Source organism: Mustela putorius, unplaced genomic scaffold, assembly GCF_011764305.1.
Source record: "Mustela putorius furo isolate JIRA1106 unplaced genomic scaffold, ASM1176430v1.1 tig00003834_pilon_pilon_pilon, whole genome shotgun sequence".
NCBI classification, from domain to species: Eukaryota; Metazoa; Chordata; class Mammalia; order Carnivora; family Mustelidae; genus Mustela; species Mustela putorius.
In genome coordinates, this window is record NW_025421987.1 from 44,992,574 (window position 1) to 45,014,227 (window position 21,654).

Below are 21,654 nucleotides of genomic sequence, written 5' to 3' on the forward strand. Positions count from 1 at the left end.
GGTTTTGGTTGGTTACATTCAATCTAAGGAGACTATAAAAGCCCAATTATGATAAAGCTGATATTTAGATTTCTTTCTGAAGTCTATGTCAATTTATTAATTTTAAAGAGGGGAAGAAGAGGGGAAACATATCAACAAACTTTACCAAATCTAGTCCTAACTCCTGTGTCATGAGGATTAAATAAGGTAGGTTCATGAATGTGCTTTGTAAACAGTAAGAAGCTACCAGATATTTACCCCTATTCTTGTTTCCTACCAGATCTAAAATTCTGAATACTCTGAGAGGTAGTGCAGACAGCATCACTTTGATGCTGGTTGACAAGTTACAATGCAGTACTAACGCTATTACTGATTTCCTGTCATAGAATACATTATTAAATAGAGAAAGCATAATGCTAGTGGATAATAGTGAAGTGGGAATCCAGAGGCTTGGATTCACAGACATTTGGAATTCTGGACAAGTCTCTCTGAGCTTAATTTTTTTCTCATCTCAAACAAGTGAGTCAATTTCAGACCTTTAAAGTTTCTTCTAGCTCTAACATTCTAGAGAATTTTGATGGAATTGCTTATGAAGCGGACAGTGACTGAAATGATGGATAGGACACGTCCAAGTCTCACTATACCCTGAAATGTTCTGGCTTCCTACTTGGTATCTACAGTTAGATAAACCATTAAAGAAAATCTGACACTTATTCTAAGAACATCCCCAACTGGGCAGGTAGGGAGTTTTATCCTCAAGAAAGGAAAGAGCTCAGAGTTACACCCCATGGTCTTCCTCTTGCACCCTTCAAATTCTGAGCCTCTCCTCACCAAGAAGCCCTCCTGTATACTAGCCAGGAAGTGTTAAGCTTTTTCCATCTCAGCAAATTTGAAATATTATCTGTTTTTGCAGAGTGTGTCTTTCCTACCCGTTCTGTTTCCCTCAACTCACAATCAGCCACAATTCTTTCAAATTTTGGAATCTAGAAAAATGTAGGGTGTTATAGGGTCACCAAATGGCATTAAAGAACAATACTAAGTACTGTAATATTAGTGTGCTCAGTTAGTACTATACTACTTTGTCTTACAACTGTTTGATTCCAGATTAAACACAATTAAGTACCTGACCTTCGTTAGCAAAATGAACTCACCAACCTCTTATTTGAGCATGCATCCATAAGTCTGTTAAGACTGGAAGCAGGGGCGCCTGGGTGGCTTAGTCATTAAGCATCTGCCTTCAGCTCAGGTCATGATCTCAGTCCTGGGATCCAGCCATCAGGCTCTCTGTTTGGGGGGAAGACTGCTTCTCCCTCTCCCACTCCCCCTCTTGTGTTCCCTCTCTTGCAGTCTCTTTGTCAAATAAATAAAACCTTAAATAAATAAAAAAATAAAAAGACTGTGGAAGCAGAAGCAAATATAGTAGAAATATAGTAGAAAAGGACCTAATCTAATTCATCTTTAATCCTTTGTATGTAGCAAGAGAGTAAATGCTAATACATGCCTAATGTATGTATTCATGTATTGAAGAAATTCAAAGAGATGAACAGTGAATGGTACAGCAAGTAATCGGGCCAATACCAACATTTTAAGGATTTTGGATTTTTAAAAATAAATTCAATTCACTTAAAATACTGTTACTTTTCAGAATACAGACTCAAATTCCAAGAAAGCACTTTTAATAAAATAAGGCACAATGTTTAATAAGGCAAAATTCACACAGAGGGTTAATATAACATCACATTTTCTTATATGTCCTGTGGGGGGGAAAAGGAGGTATAGAATTGAAGTAGCTTAAATATTTTTTTAGAGCCTTTACCATTACAAAGTAATACATAAATCTGATGCACTTAACTATATCTTGTCCTGAAAAGAAAATTTAATTGTTGAGTCACATTGCTGAATTACATTTATTGTTATCATTGTTTTAAATATCTACATACTTATATAGATATTCCTAATTCACAAGATTTCAAATACATAAAACTAAGAATATAAATGAAAACTAAGAAATAAGACAATGAAATTTAGTAATTTGACTAATGTAAAAGTACATATATTTTAATATCCTTTGTTGGTACTTTAAAGTTTTATAAAGTCCCAAACTTTATAAAAAGCTAAAATACTGGTAACTTAAAATATTTCTCCCATATTTGTTTCTCATGAATACAAGTGGGCTCAGAAATGCAACTAACCCTAATTATGGACACACAGGGCTCTCCATGATTGTACTGTTGTAAAGTGATTGTTGAAGTTAAATTCCTTCTCAATAACATACGTAACATCACATCAATGTCAACCGTTTAATAAAGGAGTCTCTTAAAACATTAGATGTGGACATAAGAATTAACCAGTTTAGTAATATTTTTGTAGTACCAGCAATAGCACTTTCAGTCTTATCCCAGATTTTTCTAACCACAATGTAGAATAAAAGAGTTATTTATTCACAAAGTAAGTTCTGGTAAACGCACTGAGTCAACCTACCATTGTTTTCTGGTACAATGGTATATAAATAACCTTCATTAGATTCATAAATTTTAGTATTTACTAGATTGAATACTACCCTTTAGAATAAATTGACACTGATAAATCTCAGGTAAAAGTCTAGTAGCACCCAAATCAGTATTACCCTGTGAGTATTCAATGTTTGTTGTTAGTGAATTATTTTCTACATCAATTCTTAGCAAATATGGACCAAGGAATGATAGAAGAATAGAGATATTTACAAGTAAAATGTTAAAACATAGCCCCTTGCAACCTAGTGTTACAAAAAAACCACTCACAAAATATCCTAGGCCTCACAGCAATAATACCTTTAAATCATGCTATTAGTATGAAGATGGTTGGGAACTGCTGTCATCTCTTAGTGGTAGCAGGTAAATTTTCTTTTTAATATAAAAAAGAATATACCTTCTCACTGATTTTATTTCAGGGGACTCTGATCCTTAGGACTTGACCTCCTCCAATAGTATGCACGACTGGGATTCCCTCTACAAAAGCCATAAAAGCCCTGTTTTAGGGGAAGGAATCCCTCAGGTCACTCAGTCTTTCTCCCTCAAGTCAAATGCAAAGGGTCATTACCCTGTCACAAACAACTTACTAAATGACACAGTTCCCCAGACTTTGGGTCTACAGTGGAGGATTTAAGGCACACACTTTCTGAGCACAAATGAAGATACTGCTGCCTTTAAAAACATCACAACTATAATGAAAATACAAAAGTGGATGTTATTAAGTTAATCAAATTAGTGTTATAAGAGAATAGTGCTTAATACAGAAACAGTGACAGTCAAGTACTTTTCCAAACAAAAGGAATCAGAACTATGTATCACAGATCATGTTGCCTAAAAACATGCACATCAGCCTTTACTGTTTAACACTCAGCACAACTTAAAAGCTGACTATTTTGGACTAAATAGGGAGTAATATTTATACTAACATAATAAAATATCTACTTTGGATAAGAAGTGAGGGGGTCATTTAAGTAAAAATGAGATATTTCTAAATAAGTGCAGTTTAATTATATACATGTTTTGTAACTGTTTTACCTAAAAAGGGTCTTATTTTGTAGAATAAGTTTTTATACAAATAAATACTGCTAAAATGTTTTAAAAGATCAAACTTTATTTGTACTAATTCTTTACTTAGTATTTTTTTTCTTTTTTACATAGTGACAAGGTAAACATTAACCAAGGCTGTAACACAAGTTCCAGGTTAATGAGGTATTACTTTCTTCCTTTGAAAAGAGCAAGGTTGGTGGTAAGAAAATCCCATTTCCTTGCTGGCCCATCTTTATGGAAGGAAGTGGATAATCTTCCAGTAGCAGAAACCAAAAATATTTAGAGATAAAGGCTTTCAGGTGGTAAATAAGCCATGTGATTTTAAAACAATTTACTATTACTTTAAAGAACTTTCTTGGCTTAGGGATATACCTGGGTGTCTGGTGACTCCTCTGTCCTAGCCCTTTGTTACTTTCAAAGATTTCTTTCATTTAATACTCCAGCAATCAGCCTTTTCCTTCTCTTCTTTTGCTTAAATTGATATCTACCATGATATCATTTTGGCAGTTTGGCAGGATTGGTCTGCAGTATTACTCTGCTCTAGGCCTTTAACTTTTATTTACATCAACATAAAAATTTCTCAAATTTGAGGTACCATTTATAATGCATATTTACTTTTACATTTGGTAATTTGAAGTTCCAAATAGTTAAGAATTTCCAAACACGAGACTCCTCTGGCACACACTGAGAAGTAAAATGCAAAATAACCCTCAGATCTTCCTCTGGTATTCAAATACAAGGAATCCTAAGAACCTTGACTAACTTGTCCTTAGGTCAGCCAATCCCTGGCACCAAGGAAGCAAGATATTGTTATCAGCTAATCTTATTTCCTAAAATCCTAGGACTATTCAAACTGAGTTGGTGACACTGAGAATTGGATTCTAGGCATAAAGATTACTAAGAATGTTCAACGTACCCATTTCCATTTCAAATATTAACACTGAAGAATTCCATTCTAAACACATTAATGCTGTGGTTAAGTAGTTCTATCCACAGAAGTTCTGGTCACTAAAATTGTCCAATTGGAGTTTTATCAAAAACCTAGTTCATTATGAAAATTAGTACAGATTCTTAAGTCTCAAAAATACAGTTTATTAACTAGTTTAAATATAAACATATGACTTAGCAACTAAAGAGATAGACTATCATTGCAATACATAGTCAACTATATGATTTAGGAGTTGATTGTCTGGTTTCTAAATTATCAAGTCCCTAGTATTTCATCTTCTGGCTAATTTCTACAATCACCAGTTATTAAAAAAAAAGGGGGGGGGAGAGTAGAGAAGAGAAACAGAGAAAATCTTAGAAATTATTAGCAGCTCTTCTAAAAGATTAGGTCAAAAAGTTTTTAAAAAGATAGAACTGACAACTGAAATGCAGATTTTCAAATGTACATGTACAACAAACATGCTATTATATATTATGGTACACATCTACATATATAGCAAAGGCCAGAAACTGTTTCTAGTTGGGCCTATTTACATCTGTAATAGGTCAATCAGTTTACTTTCTTTCTGGGAAGCTGGGAAACACTTAACTGTACTTACATACCTACCCATTTATTTTACAAAGACTAACTCTTGGAAAATTACCCAAGCTAGTAAAGGATTAGGAAGTAAACTGTGGCATTTAAGCCAGAAAAATTTGGTCCTATCAATTTGGGTATTTTACTATGAATACATTATTTTCTATGAAAATATTTTATGTATTGCTATTAACTAAGTCAGGTACAGAACACTTTGGGCTTCTCACTTAGGCACTGCCTAAGTTATCTTTTCCTTTAATAATTTCATATGTAGCTTGCTGTGTCTAAATGGAGAAGTAAACAAAAACTTTACATTACGTTCATTTTATAATCTAATCACCCATGTACTACTTTGCTAGGCAGCAGAAACATACTAGATTACCTATAGAGACCTAGAAAATTTCTCAAAAGGAAAAAATATTATTACATTCTAACAAGGTGAAGGGATTCACTTTATAGCAGCGTTTCACAACTGCAGTCATGAAACTCCATCATGATGTTTCATGAATAACACATAATAAACTCTGAACTATCCTACAATATATTTTCTTCTAAAGTAAAAAATACACAAAACAAAAACCCAACATATGTACATTATTATTATCATACAACATTCTGCTTTTAAGAAATGTTGTGCCTTAAAAAAAAAAAATGTTGTGCCTTAGTTGTGAATGCCAGGAAGTCAGAAGGGAGAGCTTCTGATGTTCTAATGTGTTTCTGATCTACATTTTATTAAAAAAAAAAAAAAAACCATAAAAACCCCCAAACTCCCATCATTTTATTATTGGTTATCTAATGACTGCTAGTATGTTTTGTGTATTTTATAACACCAAAATTATAATTCTACTATTCAATTTTTATTCCAAGTTAGGTAGTTAATAAAAATTTGGTCATTTCTAATAGCAATTAATTTGTGAAACATTTTTCTGCCATACTTAAGGGATATATTTACAAAGTTTTACATGTTATCAATACATTACTTTCAAAAAAGTATTCCATGGTTAAACTAGTTTTGGAAATTATTCTATTTCTTACAATTGAAAGACTGCCTTGAAGTCTTTACACAAATAATGGCTGCCCACAATTTTATTTGGCTTGTAACTGTTTTCTAGATTTTCTTTAAAACGTAGAGAAAGTTATAGATCAGTACACACAGGCAAAGGAGTCAGACATGACTTAAAATTTTTAAAATCATTTTCCCACTCCTTTAATGGAAGATACAAAGAAGCTTTCTAAGCTTACATCTCTTTTCTGTCAAAAGAAGTCTGACAGATTTTTAAATCAAAACCTATTATTCTGTCTTATGATGAAAAGATTAATCAAGACTGTTGCTTCCCATTAAGTGCAAAAGTGATTTCCTTACAAGGGGATCACTTCATGTTTAAACAAAAAATTCAAGTTAAAGTGGCTGTGAGCTCTTATGTCAGATAAACAGCTGTTTACCTAATTCTGTTAAAGCATATTTTAAAGTGTTCTGCATAGTATGTCAGGTTATACAGGCTGCTCTGGCATCATTACTTGAATAAATTTCTAAAATCTTGCTAGGATTAAGGCACTTTAACAGTCATTGCTGAATTATAGGAAGGAAACAGCAATCATATAGAACAAAGGAGCAGAACTAAAGAGTTTTAAAATTCCACATAAAAGTTATATCCCTTACTTTACCAGTTAGTAGGTCAGCAAGGGTTAGGTCCTATGTAACCATCTGTGAGCTTATGTGAATAGCTCTGTAATCGAGACACATGGGCAATACAAGAAGGGAGGGCTAATCCTGTTAAGGCATAGTGTTCAGTCTAAACCCAAGGACAACTCTGGTAATAATAACAGCTCTGATCATTTCTTTCTTCATCTCAACAGTCACATGTTACACCACTCATGGTTTATTATAGCACTGCTCTTCAGAATGCTCCATTGTGCCATGTGATTCATGCAAAACTTGAGTGAAAATTGCAAACAATAAAACTGCAAACAATCAGCTAAATTCGAAACCATCATTCAGAGTGAATTATATTCAAAGAATCCAAACATGGAACTGGACTCATTCCTGCTGAATGGGAAGATAAAATACAAAATCTTTTCTATCATCTCCAACTCTTTCATGGACATTAAAGATGAAGATACCATTTCAAAGTCTTTTTCTTTTCCAATCACCTTTGCTCAGTTCTTTTACATGTATCATACCACCCTCCATTCTTTTCAACCAAGAAGAACTTTCTGCATTCTGTGTGCAGCAACACTAGCTTCGTCCTCCGAGTCAGATTCACTCTGGGATGTGGAGCTGTGAGAGGCAGAACTGCAAGGGGAAGAACATTCTGGGGAACATAAGTAGTGCATCAGTGGGAGGCGGTACTTCCCACAGAAGTCCACAAATTTAATTTGTCTGACACAGCAGTCAAAGTAGACTCCTAGAGAGAAGAAGGAATTAAGTACAAAATAATCATTACAAAGCAAAGAGCCATTTCTTTTTCAACCCCTTCTCCTATATTCTGAAAAGTCATATACAGTCTCCTTTTCTGTGAATTTTAAGCAGAAGCAATAGTTGCTTCATGCCAGAAGGCCTTAGGGATGACAATTTGGCTAAAAGAGAAGGCCAGATAAGACTTATCTTTAAGGGAGCTGGTATTAAAAGGATACTGTTAGCTTCTTTTCTCTGGGTGACCTGGTGAACAATGGCTGATGGAGAGATTATAGGATACCTGAAGTGTTCTTCCTCCACTCCCCAACCTATTCCTTGGTACTACCCTACCAGCAAGAAGCTTAAACGCCCCCCTGCAAGGGACACCTGGGTGGCTCACTGGGTTAAGCAACTGCCTTGGGCTCAGGTCGTGATCCCTGGAGAGTCTGCTTATTCCTCTCCTTCTGCCCTTCCCCACGACTCATCCTCTCATGCTCTCTTTCTCTCAAATAAATAAATAAAATCTTAAAAAAAAAAACAACCCACAAAACTCCTTTAATAATGATCCTAAAAGATTTGTTGTCATTCAAAAAACTTGCAGGAAACAGACGACTTTTGATATTCTTGTTCTTATGTATTGGGAAGGGAAACTCTTACATTTCCAAAGGCTCTAAATCTACGGGTTTCAAAGCTGTTTCATGAATGATCTCACTTGATTCTCACACAATTATATACTGTTAGGTAGACTGAAACACTATTCACCTTTTTAAATTCCTAATTTGGTGCCCCTGAGATGGGGCCCTTCAGCTAAGTAAAACTACAGCTAGAGATGTGAGGAAAGCAGAGGATACTGTAGCTCGGGGTTCAGTATAAATGGAACACCTACAATTCTGGGTCCCATCTTCTTCTTTTTTCTTTCTTTCTTTTTTTTTTTTTGTTTAAGATTTTATTTATTTATTTGACAGACAGAGATCACATGTCGGCAGAGAAGCAGGCAGAGAAAAAGGAGGAAGCAGGCTCCCTGCTGAGCAGAGAGCCTGATGTGAGGCTTGATCCCAGGACTCTGGGATCATGACCTGAGCCAAAGGCAGAGGCTTTAACCCACTGAGCCACCCAGGCACCCCATCCCATCACCCTTCTACGGAGCAGTCTCAACCTCTATGCTCTAAGACTACTCTGTGTATCACATAAGGCTCTAAACTAAGAAGATGTGGTTCAAGCAAAGGAGAAACAATGATTTCTACTTACCTTTTTTTCCCCATTAGCTTTCTAATTTTCTGATTGTGTAGTCAGTATAATTCATAGTTTAAAAAGGGGATCTCATGGTATGTTACTTTGAACAATTTAGGAAAGTAAAGGAATAAAGTAATAGACTGGTTAACCAATATTGATAGTAAATCCCCCAAAATGTGTTAGCATCCTAAAAAAAGATGGAAGTAATAAAATAAAGCCTTATAGAGTCACCATGAGCTAGAACAGCACAATATTAAATATTACCTTGTCATGTCTAGGATCTCAGACTCTACAAAGACAAAAAAAAATCTCTCAAAATATAAATTTATTTTTGCTGGGGCACCCAGGTGACTCAACTGGTTAAGATTTTGACTCTCATTATGGCTCAGGTGGTGATCACAAGGGTAGTGAGATCGAGCCCATGCTCCACACCCCTCAGGCTCTGTGTTCGGTGGGAAGACTACTTGAAGATTCTCTCCCTCTGCCCCCAACAACTCACGCACTTCAAGTACATGTGCTCTCTAAAATAAATCAATCTTTAAAACATTTTACTTTTCTTTAACTCAGTGTTCAATAGCTAATGAGTCTGAGGGCAGAAATGTCACTGGTCCAATTACTGTATAATCTGGATTTTTAAACTAATAATTTTTAAAGTATATTTGTTTATAAGATAAATTACATCAGTATACTAAAAAAAGAGTCATTTTAAAAAAGCATTTAAAAGAGACAAGAGAATTCTTACACAGGTCCATTTTTAGGAAAGGATATTTTCAAAGAACAGATTAGACATGTTATTATGTCCTAAGGCCTGGTGGGAATGCTGTCCCTCACCACTGTTAAAGCCAACTTGAGGGATGCCTGGGTGGCTCAGTCCAATAAACTTCTGCTTTTGGCTCAGGTCACCATCCCAGAGTCCTGGGAATAAGTCCTGCATTGGCTCCCTTCTCCCTTTGCTTGTGCACATGCTCACTCTTGCTCTCTGATAAATAAATCCTTTAAAAAAAAAAAAAGCCAACTTGGGAAAGGAGAGCTACAGAGAAAGCTAAGCACTTCTAATCTGGCATATCACAGCACCGCACCTTCTGCTTCTAAGAGTGAGTGGCCAGAAATGGCCCAGAAGATCACCTTTTGTAAACCAAGAGTGTCTTTTTTATTTTTTAATATTCTTTGGGGAACTTAAATCATTTTCTCTCTTTTAACCTTCAAACAGTTTCAAGACATGATGGGACTTCTAGGGAAAATCTCATCTGGCTCTGATCATCATTATGCAGCATCTCCTTAGCACCTATATTTCTCCTACAATGGTAAAAACCTTCTGTACTCACATTTGATTAGATTTTTAAAAAGCAGTCTTTTATGAGAGACCCAAAATAAAATGACCTGCTATCAGTCACCAGCTCCCACCTACACACCCTGGCACTTTAGGCCTTTGTAACCAGACCTCAACGTTATCATCTACTTCTCTTTCATGTACTTCCCTAACTGTATAATATTTGAGCCAAATTATTACTCATCCAATATTGTGTCCCATACTGTTTTCTCTCCAATTTTGCTCTCTCCAGCTGAAAAGTTTCCTATCCTCAATCTTATTTACCATATCAAAATACAACTCATCCTTCAAGAATGTACTCTCTTCCTCCTTTGATTTCCAGTAGTACTTTGAACTTCTATTTTACTCTGCCTTACAGTCTTTCATTTCTTTAATTCCCTCCAAATGCTATCAGCTCAAGACATTTTTTAAAAAGATTTTGTCAGAGAGAGAGAGAGTGTGTGTGTGAGCTTGAGCACAAGCAGGGGGAGCAATAGGCAGAGGGAGAAGGAGGTAGAACCTTGGGATCATGACCTGAGCCAAACGTAGATGTTTAACCAACTGAGCCACCCACATGTCCCTAAATTCAAGAAATTCTGAATCATGGATGTATAAGAATATAAAAGTCCAAGGTATATTCCAAAATTGGCACATTTAACCAATTCTCCTACATTCTGAATCATAATCTATAAAGGTACCTGATACTCATAACAGTGGGTCTAGGAAAATGTCCTTCAAATAAATATGAAAGGTAGCTAAATATTTTGGAGGCTCTTTTTAAACTATTATGACTGTTTATGTTTCTTTTTATTTTACTAGCTTACTCTATTATCTTGTGACAATTCCAAGATATGATGAGACTTTTGGGGTATATTCCTTTTGTATGAATTGTAAAATACTTTAAAAAAAAAAAAAGGGAGAGGAGGAAAAATGTCTTACTTTTCTGGTAAAAGGGTGAAAGGGTGAGGGAAACAAAGAGGCTAAATGCCTTTCTCTGGAAGAAGATGACTAATTAAAAATACTTAGACTATCAATATAAAAAATAGCTAAATGAATGGGAAAGATATACACTGAATTAACTTACCTCCACACTTTGGGTTCGGGCAATTGGTGGCTAAGCTCAAGTATCTAAGAAGATTCTCAGGAAGATCGTATGGAGTGTAGGAAATATTTCGAATTTTAATGGTCCGTGCAGCTAATTCCAGGAGAGTTGGAGGGTCATAGGTTAAATCTCTAACAAAACGAACAACCAATGGATTTCCTCGCAAACTCAACTCTTCCAAATGAATAAGGTTGAGGATCTCTCGAGGCAGGTATGTCAGCAAGTTATTGTGAAGACTGAGGGAACGAAGCGAATGCAACCTACAATGAATGCAGTACAAAAATTAATGGCAGTGAGCAAACTAACTACTATGAAAGCTAAGCAAAGAACTTGATTTCCCAAGCAATTAAGGCCAACAGAAGTAAAACAGAAAGGAGCTGAAACTAAACCAGAGTACAGACTTGTCAATATCATGAGATGACATTTGCCCATAGGATCTTACAGAATGTAGAATAATAATCAGTATTCTTATGTGCTAGGCTGATATAAATGCTAGATTTAAAGATTGTTTTAGCAAGCTTTATCATTTGGATACCTACAAGAAAGATTTAAAATGCAACAGAAATCAAAAGCCTTCACATTATTTCATCAGGGTAAAAATATTTCATATCAAATATAAAATCAGTAAAATTCCATAAAACCTGGGGAAATCTATGCCAAATTACTCTGTTTTTGATTAGAGAAAACAGGCTAAACAAGTATTTTGAGACATTAACTGGGGCATTTAAAATAATGTTAAAAATAAGCAACTCAAGTCATAGCAAACCTCAGAACTGTAATTCTCATGTATTATTTACTTTGAGAATGCCTAAAATTACTCACTGTGAAAGCTGAGGAGGCACACTTTGGATTTTGTTGTCACATAATACCAAATAACTGAGAGAAGGTAAATTTGCTAATTCTGGTGGGATTTCTCTGATAAAGTTTCCTCCGAGATATAAACACTCTAAACTGTAAAAATAAATGAACAAAAACAAAAATATAAACAAAAATTGGACAAGACATCCCAAGGTCTTTATTACAAGCAACACATTTTATTTATTGATTCAGCAAATGTTTTATCTAGAATTTGCTATATACTATACAGCCTCTAGAGAAATAATGCAATTTTCAGAGAGCTTATATTATAGGTAAGCAGGTAAGACATGCTATTATAATTAAACTCAAAACAAGGCCAAAGGTAAGTATAACCTGATTAAAATACCAAAATAAGTAGAGCGATCCATAAATGATAGAGGAGTTAATAAAAGCAGAGAAGTAAGAAAAGGACACAGTGCTTAGGACTGGAAAAGTTTTGGAGAAGTGTTATGACTTCAGATGGACCATGAATTTGGCCCATGCAGATGGGAAGAAAGAAGGCATTTCAGGTTGGAGGAAAGGGCTTTTATGGGACAATGGACACATCTTTTAAACAGAAGAGCAGAGCTCCTGATGAAGATTCCAGAGAAAAGGCTGAAGGAAAGCCGGATTTTGTGCTGGTAGGCATGGATTTCATGCACTTTTTAGGCAATGGGAAAACCACTAACCTTTTTCTGAAAAGAATGGGAAAACATGGCTGAAGTCTACATTTTTTCTTTGCTCTTATTATAGCAAAAGCATTCTTCAGGAGCTTTCTAAATTAATTGTGTAAAATGACCACTATCATGAAATTAAAGTTCCAGATAGTTACCTTATTTTCCATCAAGTCACCAACATTTTAGACATAGCATTCTTTTAAGCATAGCATTTAGACTAGCATTCTTTTAAGACACCTTTGTATGTGGGGAAAAAATAGCCCACTAAACTATTACCCAAACTTTCAGGATAAGAATTATCTGGGATACTTTTAAAGCTGCAAATTCCAGGCCCCATCCAGATTCACTATATCATATTTCCACGGTAAGATTTTACAATATAAGGTTAAGAGAGTAAGGTTAAAGGTAAAGCCAAGTTACTCTGCAGAGCTACAGCTAATTACAAATCCATAACTAGCAAATTAAGAGTCCTTCTTATCATATAGCCCTGCCAATACTTATTATCGTTTGCTTTAAGTTTTATTTACTTTTTTACTATTTTATTATGTGAAAAATGGAACCATTCTGTTCTTTTAATTTGCAACTCTCTAGATATTAATGAATTCAGCATCTCTCTATATGTTTTTGGCCATTTGTGTATCTTCAGAGAATTGCCTGTTCCTATTCTTTACCCATTTTTCTCACAGGTTTATATGGTTTTCTGTTATTAATTTGCTGGGAGCTTCGTTGTTAAATATATGTTCCGCATAACCTTGTTCCTCTGTGACGTAGAGCATGGTCTACTTTTGTTCACATTTTGCATGTGTAAAATGAATGTGGAGCTACTAGTATTGAACTTATTAACTATGCAACCCATAGTTGATTCTTTTGCCTCCTTGCTCTGATGGTTAGCCTTCTACCAGAACTGCAGTTTTCCTTCTTCCCTTTATAATTACCAAGTTTTGCTCTTTCCCCTTAAAATATAGAAGCTATAACACAAATAAATCTTTGCTGATTGTTCCTTAACTCACATGAAGCATTTCTCTTTTTTCCTTTTAATCCATTTGTCTTAAAATCTATCTCTTTTAATTATAAAAATTGCCTCTTGGTTTTATTTTTGTCTGTATTCATTTCATTTAAAACAGCATTCACCAGTATAAGAACTTAAGCCTGTTACTTATTCTTGTTATGCCCGTTTCTTCCTCTTCAAAATGGAATAATATTATATATTAAACAAAGTGCCTAGTTAACAAATATGAACTAGGCATCTACCATGTGCCAGGCACCATTCTAGGGAACACAGTATAAATAAGATCGAATTTTTGACCTTACAGTCTAGTGAGATAGATAATAAATCAGTGTATTATGTCTGAGGGCTTTAAGTGTTACCTCCCTAAAAAGGGAGGTAATCAGATGGTAATGGAAGTGAAATTCTAGACAGGGTGGTTAGGAAAGGTTTCTTTTAGATGACATGTGAACAGAAATATGAATGAAATGAATGAGTACAAATTCCTAAGATAGAAAATGCTTGGTGTGTTGCCATTTGTGGGTACATGAGGGTGGTAGAAGAGGGAGAGTGGTGGTCAGAGAGGTCGCGTGGGCCTTTTGGGCCTCAGTAAGGATTTTGAATTTTATCCTAAGTAGGAAGGATTTTGAACAAAGTTGTGTAACTTTACTTACACTTTAGAAATATCACTGTGTCTACCAGCTTAGTAAGTGGTGGGGAGCAGAGAGCACAATGGGAGGAGTTGAAGTTGGATGACCAGACTGTAGCCTAATGAGGTAGTACAGACATGAAATGATAGAGATTTCTTTGGTATATCTTTTTCTACCTATTATTTTTAATTTATTGGGGTATTTCTATTTTAAGTGTAACTCTTATAAGCAGGATGCAACTTGATTTTGGTAAGTTTAGACCCGTGTTTTCTATTAACATGGTATACCTAAATATCTTTTTTCTCTTCTGTTCTTTTGTCATATTTCATTCAAGTTTCTCTTCTTCCCATTCTCCCTCTACTATTTTGAACTGTATATGCTATTTCTGTCTTGCTAGTAGTTACCCCTTGAATTTGCTTTGCTCTCCCTCTCACTCCCAAACACACATCCATGCTCCTTTCTGTTCTTCTCTTTATACCATTTAGAATTAGATCTATCTTGATTTGAAAATAAACTTATTTCCAATTAGTAACTATTCAAATTCATCAATATGTTTTACCAATTTCCTTGTTTGGCATTGTTTTTGGAGCTTATTATTTTATTTATAATTCCAAATTTTATTAAAATTAGTTCTCGGGGTGCCAAGGTGGCTCAGTTGGTTAAGCGTCTGTCTTCAGCTCAGGTCATGTTCCTAAGATCCTGGGCTCGAGCCCCGAGTCAGACTACCTGCTCAGTGGAGAACCCGCTTCTGCCTCTCCTTTCAGCTCATCCTCTCTCTCTCTCTATCTCTGTGTCTCTCGCTATCTCTCTCTCTCCCTCAAAAAAAGGAAGAGAGAAAAAAAGCTTAGAATCTTGGAACACCTCGTGGCTCAGTGGGTTAAAGCCTCTGTCTTCAGCTCAGGTCATGATCCCAGGGTCCTGAGATCAAGCCCCACATCAGGCTCTCCGCTCAGCGGGGGGCCTGCTTCCTCCTCTCTCTGCCTGCCTCTCTGACTACTTGTGATCTCTCTGTCAAATAAATAAATAAATAAATAAAATCTTAAAAAAACAATTAGTTCTCATACCCCAAAATAGGTTGGCCCTAGATAAGCTTGTTTTCAAGCTGTGAGGTACAAACTTGCTATGCTAGTAAAGACCGTGCTATTTCTTTTAAAGTCCATTTTTCTTAGAGTATATATTTAACAAGTTTTTCCGTAAGGACCATGGTTGTTAATCTTTGAATTCTTTGTCTTTTATGTTTTTACCTCTTTCCTTCACTGTTGAGTAACAGCTTGGCTAGGCATAAAATTCTAGGTTGACATTACTTTTCCTTAGCACTAAGAAGATACTATTCCATTATCTTACTACAGCCAGTATTACTATTGTAATTGTTTTTGGAGCTTATCTGTAGGTAATCAGTTTTTTTCTCATTAGGAGCCATTAGGGCCTTTTTTCTCTATTATTCTTAAGTTTTACTGAATGTTGCAAGATATCAGTTTAGAGTGCTCTTCCTTTAATTGTGGGGAACTGTTAGCTACTATTACATCAAACACAGCCTTTCCTACATTTTCTCTATTCTCTTTCTACAGTTCTTACTAAACAGCAGTATGAATTTCAGGATCAAGTTTACATGAAAGAAACATTCCTTTCATACTCTCCATTTCTTTTCTTTCTTTTTTTTTTTTTTTTAAGATTTTATTTATTTATTTATGAGAAAGATAGAGAGTGAGGGAGAGAGTGAGGGAGAGAGAGAGCATACAAGCAGGGAAGGGGCAGAGGGAGAGGGAGAAGCAGACTCCCAGCTGAGCAGGGAGCCTGACACAGTAGGACTCGATCCCAGGACTCTGGGATTGCGACTTAAGCCACCCAGGCACCCCTTTACTCTCCATTTCTTTCTTTATTTTTTTGTGCTGCATTCCAGGAGAATGCCTCAGTAAGATCTTTTACCTTAATGATTCATTCATCAGCTGACTTCAGTATACTATTTGGCACACTGAGTTCACAATTACCTTTTTTTTTTCATTTCTAGGAATTCTAACTGGGATTTTCATAATTGTTCGTTTTTAACTTTCTTATTCTTGTTTTGTTGATGAAGTTCCTACCTTCACCTCTCTGAAGTTAGAAATCATACTTACTTCAAAGTCCTTTAGAGTAACTTACATGTATTTTCTTAGGCACAATTTCTTTCATTTGTTGAATTTCTATCTGTCTTTCATAATCTCAGACTTCCTTGATATGTAGTGATTTTAAAAAGCTAACTTGAATCTTAAGTTTTGTCAATTTAAAAATATATTCATACTTTTTCCTATTTCTGATTGTGCAAATCTTTCCAAGATTGCATCTCTCTTTTGAATTACAATGCTTAGTATAAGTAAGCAGACAACTTTAATTCTGATAGGTTATTTTTTTCTCTTTTGAAGATTATCTTGTAGAAAAAATCAAATGTGTGGATATAAGAATTCTATTAAACGTGAATGTCTGAATGCTGGTTAGAAAAACAAAACAAAACAAAACAAAAACAACAAAAAACCACAAAAAGTTCCTGAGCAGGATTATCTGATCTACCAAATATGGTGTAAGTTAATGCTTGATTACTCAGAAATCTCTCTTTTTCTGAGGGAAGCTACTAGAATAGAATAAAATAGAGTAGAATAGAAAGAACATTTGGAATCCTAATCAAAGAAATTATCCCAGAAAAGGAACGATTTTAATGAGAAGACTATCTGGGGAAAAATTTAGCAATCCTGAAAGTTCTTTTATAAAGAATTTGATAGTCAAATAAAGAACAATTTGCAACAGAGTCTAATGGTAGAGAAAAGAAAATAAGGTGAAGAAAGGGAAAAGTGATTCAGAGCAAATTTAAATCTTGTCCTTTCTATTTAAGTCAAGAATTGAGAGAAATTAGCGTCTGGTTGTTAGTTATGACTCAATGTCTGCTCCTATCAATGCTTTGGAGTGTACACAGAAAGAAAGGATGCCAAACTTTAGTAGTTACTATAACTTTACCAGAAAAATATCTGATGTTCTAAAAAATAACTAAGCCCACTATTTCAAAATCATATAAATTCTCTGTGGTTATCATTAGAGTACACAACCAACATATTAAATTTATACTTTCAGACCTATTTCTCACTTTGAAACTCAAATAATTTCCGAGGTTCTATGGACTTGAAGCCTTTCAGTTATTTGGGCAAATTAAACTTCCAAGACACATTCTACTGTTTCCAAAAATGCTTTTGAAAGGAGAAAAGAAACTACTGTTGAATTTTAAGCAAAACTGTAGTGTTTAAAAGTTCTTGTGATATATTTCTGTCAGCATCGCACTTCTGTTCATCGAGCTTGGAACAAGTCTATTTTTTAGTGTTTGATGAATATCAAAACAGAAAAGTCATTTATAGAATTTATAAAATTCTTCCCTTCCTTTCTGTTTAGCATTAATCCACCAATGTTAAATTTGTTTCTTGGAAAGGTATCTTGATTCTCCAATCCTTAGGGATACTGAAGTGAGTGCCTTTTTTCTAGCAAGGCCAATGACCCACTAAAAAAACAGATGAGGCCCTTAGTGCCAATAACTTTAACCACAGGTATAAGTAGAAAATATTTTGCTCCTCCACCCAAATAAAAATGACATTAAGAGGGGCGCCTGGGTGGCTTAGTCGGTTAAGGGGCGCCTGGGTGGCTTAGTCGGTTAAGCATCTGTCTTCAGCTCAGGTAATAAACAGGGTTCTGGGATCCAGCCCCGAGTCGGACTCCTTGCTCAGTGGGGAGCCCGTTTCTCCCTCTCCCTGTCTGCTGCTTCCCCTGCTTATGCTCTCTCTTGCTTGTTATCTCTCCTCTGTCAAATAAATAAATCTTTTAAAAAAATTACATTAACAAAAATATAAATTTGTTCTACATTACGGTTGGTTAAAGGGAGATGGAATTCCAGCAACACAGCTTTGTAAAAGAAGGCAGGACATAGGAAGAGAAACACAGAAAGATAAGAACCATACATCTATGGATAAAGAAAGTAGTTTTCTTGAGGGAGCATCCCTGTATCGAATCATTTTTAAATATTATCACTCACCACAAGCTTTTAAAGTACATGAACCACATGAATCTCATTGTCACTATCTGGCTTCAAGCAAGTGACTGATACTAAATCTCAGTGTCTTCATCTGTTAAAAAAGGCAGGTGGGCAGAGGGGCGGGAAGTGAATCAGGCCATTGCCCAGGTTGTTTCTACTTTTCTAAGATTGTGTTTTTACTTCTAAGATTTTATTTCTATACCACCCTTTTAGCCTACAGTCAACTCGAATTTAAATTTGGAACATGGCCTAAACCTTTACTGATTCTTATCAGTAAAGAGAAATGGAGCATAAAACTAAAAAATGAAAAACACTGACAAAAAAGATCCCATACACAACTGAAGCTGAAGATACAATGACCAAAAAGCATAGTTAATTAGCTAGAAAATCAGGTCAACCAACCATGTAAACAGTTTTGACCAATCGTCCTGATCGCATATGTAACAGAAGTCAGAAGGATTAGGTTCTAGCCCCATTCTGTCACCGAAGAAAATTCTTGGTTTTGGACTCAAGAGATCCCGAGATCAAATCCAGCTCTACCACTCATTGGCTTTGGGTTCTTATAACTTAACCTCTCAAAGCCTCAGTTTTTTCTTATCTCACCAAGGCATTGTGAGAATTAAAAAGGATATTTAGAGCCTCAACTGCAGAGCCTACAGCATTGTAAGTATTCAATAAATAGGATTTTTGCCTACCTTTCCCCCCATGTGATGGAAATAAGTGCTCTAGGTATTTCTTAGTATGTTAAGAAGACTCAAATGAGAAGGTTGGAATTATGTAACTTCAAAATTAGGAGGAACCAAGGACTGTCAATTTTATGTCTAAATCTCTGTCCAAGTTTTCTATATTTCTTAATATCTTTTCTAGTATCACCCAGGTGTAAGTGATCATCATCTCTCATGCTACTAAAATGACCTCCTTTAAGCAGCCCTCAAAATCTCTTTTCATCTCTCCACCCCTGCTGCACAGCAAAAAGGCTGATGTGCTTAAAACTTTCCCATGTGTATTTAGAATAAAATCCAAACTTTACCATGGCCTTCAGGATCCCACATGGCCTGGGATTGGTCCAAGTTTCTGTCTGCCAACTTTCACTCTTGGCCACTTTTTCACTACACTCTAGTACAATGTCTTCCTTTCAAAATGTTGGCCTTCAGTTCCCCTTGATTTCCAGCATTTACATGCATTGTTTCTTTTACCTAGACTGAACCCACCACACCCTCTCCTAGTTAATTCTTATTCTTCCTTCAAAATTCTCAATTCCCCATTCTCAATTCAAATGTTACCTGTTCAAGGACCAAAGTCAGGTCCCTCTGTTATTTCAAGGCACTCCACTTGTTTTCATAGAACTTACAAAAACTGTATTTAAAAATGAGGTTTATAATTCATTGTTTAATGTCTCCAATTAGTATGTTAACTCCAGGAGAACAGGACCATGTTCACCACTGTATCCCCAGTACCTAGGACAGTGCCTGACACATGGTTAAGTACTTCATAAATATCTGTTGATGAGTTATTGGACATCTTGTCCTAATGCCTTATTTTTCAGATTAGGAAGCTGTGGTCAGGATATGTTAAGTGACCTGCCTAAGGGTGGGACACCAAGAGTTCTTATTCCCATCCAATGTTCTTTTCACCATACTTATCTCTTTCTAGTTCTACTATTCTGTTATCTCAGAAAACTCAATAAAGGATGTGGAAATATTTTACAGATGACAAACATTGTGTTTTTTTGTTTTCCACTTTGGACAATATACTTAATCTTTCTCTATATCTCACACCCTGAAGAGCACTTTTAGACAACTTTTGCTATCCTGCTTCTCTGCTTCCTCCTTCCATTTAATTCAATATCTATTTATTTACTGAATAATCTGGTAAGGCAGACCTCTGAACAAGGAATTATAATCAATAAGGTAAATGCAATGGTGGGATGAATGAGGTACACAGGAAGTCCAGTTCAGCTAATAACCGTCCAGGAACCAGTAAAGGAAGAAAACAGACAGCCCTGGAAGTAGGTTCTGAAGGCTGAACAGGAGTTACTCAGGGGCAGGCAACATTCCAGGCAAAGGGAACTGCCCATGTACAGAGGCCCTGCATCCATTCGCCGCGTATTTAGTAAGTGCCCCTATGGTGCTGGTAAACTGCATGGCTCACTGAATTTCACAAACAGTGCTAGTATTGCTACAGGAAAAGGATAGCAGAAAATGGAGCGGGAAGCAGGGGTTTGGTCAGAGTATCTTGTCTGTCATGCTAAAAGGCATGGAAAACCACCACAGACGTCAGAGCAGGGAAGTGACCACTTCCGACGGACATCTGTTTGAGTACCTACTCAGTTGGGATCACCCCCCCGCCCAACATCCCCCGGAACCCAAGAAAAAAGAAAAACTGCCTCGAAAATCTGCTCAGGGAAAACACAATCCCAAAGGCTGTCTCACACGCGATCTTACAGGATCTTCACTTAAAACTCGCTGAGACGGCGGGGCAGTGACCACTGCCAAAGAATTAAAGAGCGAGCCTGGAAGCAGGCGGTTGGTTACGTGACAAATGACGGGCGCCCAGACCAGGCCTAGGGCTCGGGCGCTCCTGGACGTCGCCCCGGGCTTCCCTACTCTGGGTCAGGGCCCCGCTCACCTCTGCAAGTTCTCGATCTCGGCCGGGATGCTCTGCAGCTGATTGCCACCCAGGCTGAGGGTCTGCAGCGCGCGGAGCTCCAGCAACGACGCGGGCACCTCCTGGAAGCAGTTCCCGCTGAGGTTGAGCATCTGGAGGCTGCGGCAGAGCGGCGACTGGGCCAGGCCCTTGGGCAGCGCGCCGGGCCCGCCGAGCCGGTTGTTCTTGGCCAGCAGCGTGCGCAGGCCGCTCAGCGCAAGCAGCTCCGGCCCGAGCGCGGTCAACGCGTTGCCGCTCACGTCCAACAGCTGGAGGTGCTGGAAACCGCTGCTCAGCGCCCGCGGCAGCGACACCAGACGGTTATAAGGCAGCAGCAGCCGGAGCAGCGCCTCACGGGCGCCGCGCCGCTCCTCGCCCCGCGCCTCCAGCTCCAACTCCACAGTCTCCGGGGACATGCTGAGGCGGGACAAGTTCAACTCGGCCTCCCCCGCCGTGGCCACCGCCGCTCCGGCCTCCTCCATCCCGGCCGCCGCGGGGCCCCTGGCCCCGGAACCGAAGGGCTTCGCGCGCAATCCACAGGCCAGGAGCTCCGCGGCGCCCCGGAACTTGAACCGAGGGCTGCGTCGGAAGTGGCGCGGGCGAGCGCTAACCCCGCGGGCCCCAGCCGAGTCACGCGACGCTAGGCGGCAGGGTGCGCGCGCCGCTTGGCCGGGGGAGGCGGCTGTGTTTCACGTGGCGCGCGGCACTGAGGAG

General features: G+C 37.2%; 1 protein-coding gene across 1 annotated transcript; it reads right to left on the minus strand.

The window, feature by feature from the left end:
* Positions 1–1,638: 1,638 nt before the first annotated feature.
* LRRC58 (leucine rich repeat containing 58) lies at positions 1,639–21,559 on the minus strand. The gene is made up of 4 exons (XM_004772790.3): positions 20,923–21,559; positions 11,923–12,051; positions 11,083–11,360; positions 1,639–7,466 (listed from the first exon to the last, which is right to left on the minus strand). Exons 1-4 carry the CDS (start codon positions 21,420–21,422, stop codon positions 7,258–7,260), a joined length of 1,116 nt encoding a protein of 371 aa, XP_004772847.2. The 5' UTR covers positions 21,423–21,559; the 3' UTR covers positions 1,639–7,257.
* Positions 21,560–21,654: the final 95 nt, after the last annotated feature.